We start from the raw sequence: 3,332 nt of genomic DNA, 5'->3' as shown, positions 1-3,332 counted from the left end.
ATTGTATAATTGTTATTGAAAATTTCACTGACATCTTTATTTTTTATAAAAAAAAAAGTTAAAATAAATTAATGTAAATATTCTTTATAATAATATTATATAATTTATTAGCTGTCTCGACACGGTGTTGCCCGCGTATTAGTTTGTTTTTTGGCATTTTTGTAGGCCGTGTATAGTGTTATTACTTATTAGCATTGATTATAAATACTACTAATTACTACAATGTTATTAGTTATTTTATACCTATGAGAAAATAATTTTTTTTTTTATTTGTAGTTTATTAGTGGTTTTGGAGATCATAGCATATAGTAAACTATTGAGAATGTCAAATTAATATTCAACAAAACACCAAATATTAATTTTTTTGAATTCATTGTATTTTTTATATCTTAACTAATATATTTAAAATTATATCTCTATCATAAATTATATGAATTTAAAAAAAAAATTGTCAGTCTCTTAGTGCGATGGACTGCATGGCCGTAACTATGTGGGGGGGGGGGGTAAGGGGTTCAACCCCCCCCCCTTTAGAAAAATAGAAAATTTAAAAATGTCTAGTTTATTCTAAAATTTAAAAAAAATTTTTAAACCATTTTTTTTTTAACTGAATAAATAATAAATACTTTATATATCTATATTATGATCAATGTATGTATGTATATATTTATAGTATAGTGCTCAAGGTGGCAAGGTGTATGATAGCGTAAACGTATCTCCTCGTCGAAATACGGAGCCTTTCGTACACGTAGAACGGTCATAAGTTCCCGGTCAAATTTCCCGGTTAAACTGATATCACTGATATAACAGTCACAATTTTGTATTATGTGTTACACACTTGACACTTACACACTATACGTCTATAGTTCTATACAGTGTAATATTTAATATTGTGTTGCCACTTGTGAGTTGTGAGACGTTTTTACTTTTACTGTGAATTGTGATGTGTAACTGAATTTTCAAGTTTAATACCTACATTTATTATTTGTAATTTATTTTGTTTTAAAATATGGATCGCTACTTAATTTTAAAAAAGACCAACGAAATGGTGAGTATTTTTTTTTATATTAGGGTACTTAGTGTCTTAGTTCATGTAAATGCATGGAAATATTAATTAAACCTTGTATTTAATGTTTGTAAAGTATAAACAATACTCAAAATATTCATATAGTTTATAATATTCTAGAGTTCTGAACCAGTAAATACAGACATAAGTCAACCTAGTAATAGAAGTAACAAATAAAAATGAAATGCTACCATCTAATGCATTGGATGCCATCAGGTGTTGTGACCCAATCATATTCCCTAATATATTTATGTTATTAAAAATTTTGTGCTGTCTCCCTGTTTCTACTTCAACAACAGAAAGGTCTTTTTCTGGCTTAAAAAGAATAAAAACCTACCTCAGAAACAGTATGAAAGAGGTATGTATTATGTATAAACAATAAATTCTAATTAACCTGATTATTTCGATTTCATTTTATTGAATTGTTTGTCAAACAGGATCGTCTCAATGGTTTAGTGTTACTGAGTTATTATAGGAATGTTGTTATCACGCCAGATGAAGTATTAAATGAAATGGCAAAGAAGCCGAGAAAAATTGACTTAGTGTTATAATGAAAATATAATGTTTTATTCTCACTATTTTGATGTTTTACTCAATGTAATTTCCTATAGTAATATCCCCTATAAAATTTCTTTCTATGGAACTGAACCCTCCCCATAGAAAATTCTTAGCTATGGCCCTGCAATGGAGTGTACGATATTTTTAGTAAATTCATCTTTAGCCAACACAAACTGGAGGTGGGTTACCCTGGCACCCCAGTGTTCGAATTTTTTATTATTTTTTTTACCATTAATTGTACTATAATTTCTACCGATTTGTACCTAAGTATTTCCCCCGGGAAAATCGATTTTCCGCCGGAGCTCCAAACGTTACACCAGCACCCCCGTTGCTAATTTGACTAATAAAAATGTTTGCTTACTTATACAGCTGAATTTGCGCCTTTTATCTGTCGGGTTGAGTATTTAAATGCAGGGTACTATATCATGAGCAATATTTGTATTTTGTACCTAATTTTTCCTAGTACAATCCAGAAGACAGAATAAGTTTGTGTAATCAAAAAAAAATATTTAAAAAAATGTCTAATACAATGTATTATTATACACGTTTTATACGGTATAAAATTAAAAATATTTTTTAACGTACACAAATTACTATTATCATATAGAAGATAAATATTATAACGAACCTAACCTAACCTACCGATTCAGCGCAAAAAATTGTAACAATTTTTTTAAATATTAATTGTACTATAATTTGTAACGATATGTACCACTAATTTAGGAATTTGTATAAAGTTCTGCTCTGATCGCTCTTAAATATATATAACTATAACAAAACCACAAAATGATAATTAATAATTATATTATAATACATATGAAACAGCGATTAAATATAAAAAATAAAAAAAATAATAATAATAATTTAATATGTTTGGTAACCAATGCCAACTCTATAAAAAAAAAATTGTCGTAGGTTAAGAAAAATCCTTGTATGAGCCACCCTTTAAAATAAAAATAGGGGTGTGAAAAATAGTTTACATCACTCTTTGACACCTACTTAATATACACAACAAATTTCATGAAAATCAGTCCAGCCGTTTCGGAGGAGTTTGGTAACAAACATTGTGACAAGAGATTTTTATATATTAGATATGTTTACCTAATTACAATTTGCCTATATAATATTATTGGTCTTGTTGACTTATTATAAAATATACTTAATTGATGTCTGCCAAAGTGTAAATACATTATATTTTCTGGATTACAACAAATTATTATTTATTGAATATAGCTTATTTTACAAATTTTGTTTTTTGCACTTCAGTATAGCTAATAAATATACTGACTAATGTTTTAGATTCTGAGCTATGAATGTATTAATTTTGCATAGGTACCTAATGACGACATAGGTAATTAATATAATTATTTTATTTTTTAACTGCTATTGGAAAATTTGAAAATGTTATATGTATTTCTAGCTTAACATAATTTGAGAATTTTCGTGATTTTTACGTATTTTGTGAAAATCAAACTTTGAATGCATATAAAAAAAATCCCGTTTTTTCCTTAATTTTTAGTTTGTTTATTTCAATAATTTAAAAAAATATTGAGAATTTTTTGCTTTTGATCCTTCCAAAGTGCCTACCAAGTACCAACTAGATTAACTTTCTAATCTAACAAAGTACTGAAGTAAAAAATCTAAGCATTTTTACTGTCCCAAAACGTGACGTGATGACAGTCACAAAAAAAAAATTTTTTAAAAACACACA

The 3,332-nt window shown here is 27.2% G+C and overlaps 1 protein-coding gene across 1 annotated transcript; it reads left to right on the top strand.

Annotated features, from left to right (window-relative positions):
• Positions 1-734: 734 nt before the first annotated feature.
• Positions 735-2,091, top strand: LOC107172415 (52 kDa repressor of the inhibitor of the protein kinase-like). The gene is made up of 3 exons (XM_015522704.2): positions 735-1,045; positions 1,184-1,421; positions 1,501-2,091. Exons 2-3 carry the CDS (start codon positions 1,248-1,250, stop codon positions 1,612-1,614), a joined length of 288 nt encoding a protein of 95 aa, XP_015378190.1. The 5' UTR covers positions 735-1,045; positions 1,184-1,247; the 3' UTR covers positions 1,615-2,091.
• Positions 2,092-3,332: the final 1,241 nt, after the last annotated feature.

This window comes from Diuraphis noxia, unplaced genomic scaffold (genome assembly GCF_037042655.1).
Source record: "Diuraphis noxia isolate RWA-SAM2 unplaced genomic scaffold, SU_Dnox_SAM2 contig0001, whole genome shotgun sequence".
Classification (NCBI taxonomy): domain Eukaryota; kingdom Metazoa; phylum Arthropoda; class Insecta; order Hemiptera; family Aphididae; genus Diuraphis; species Diuraphis noxia.
Note: the sequence above shows the minus strand (reverse complement) of the source record. Positions and strands in the feature narration are given on the sequence as shown.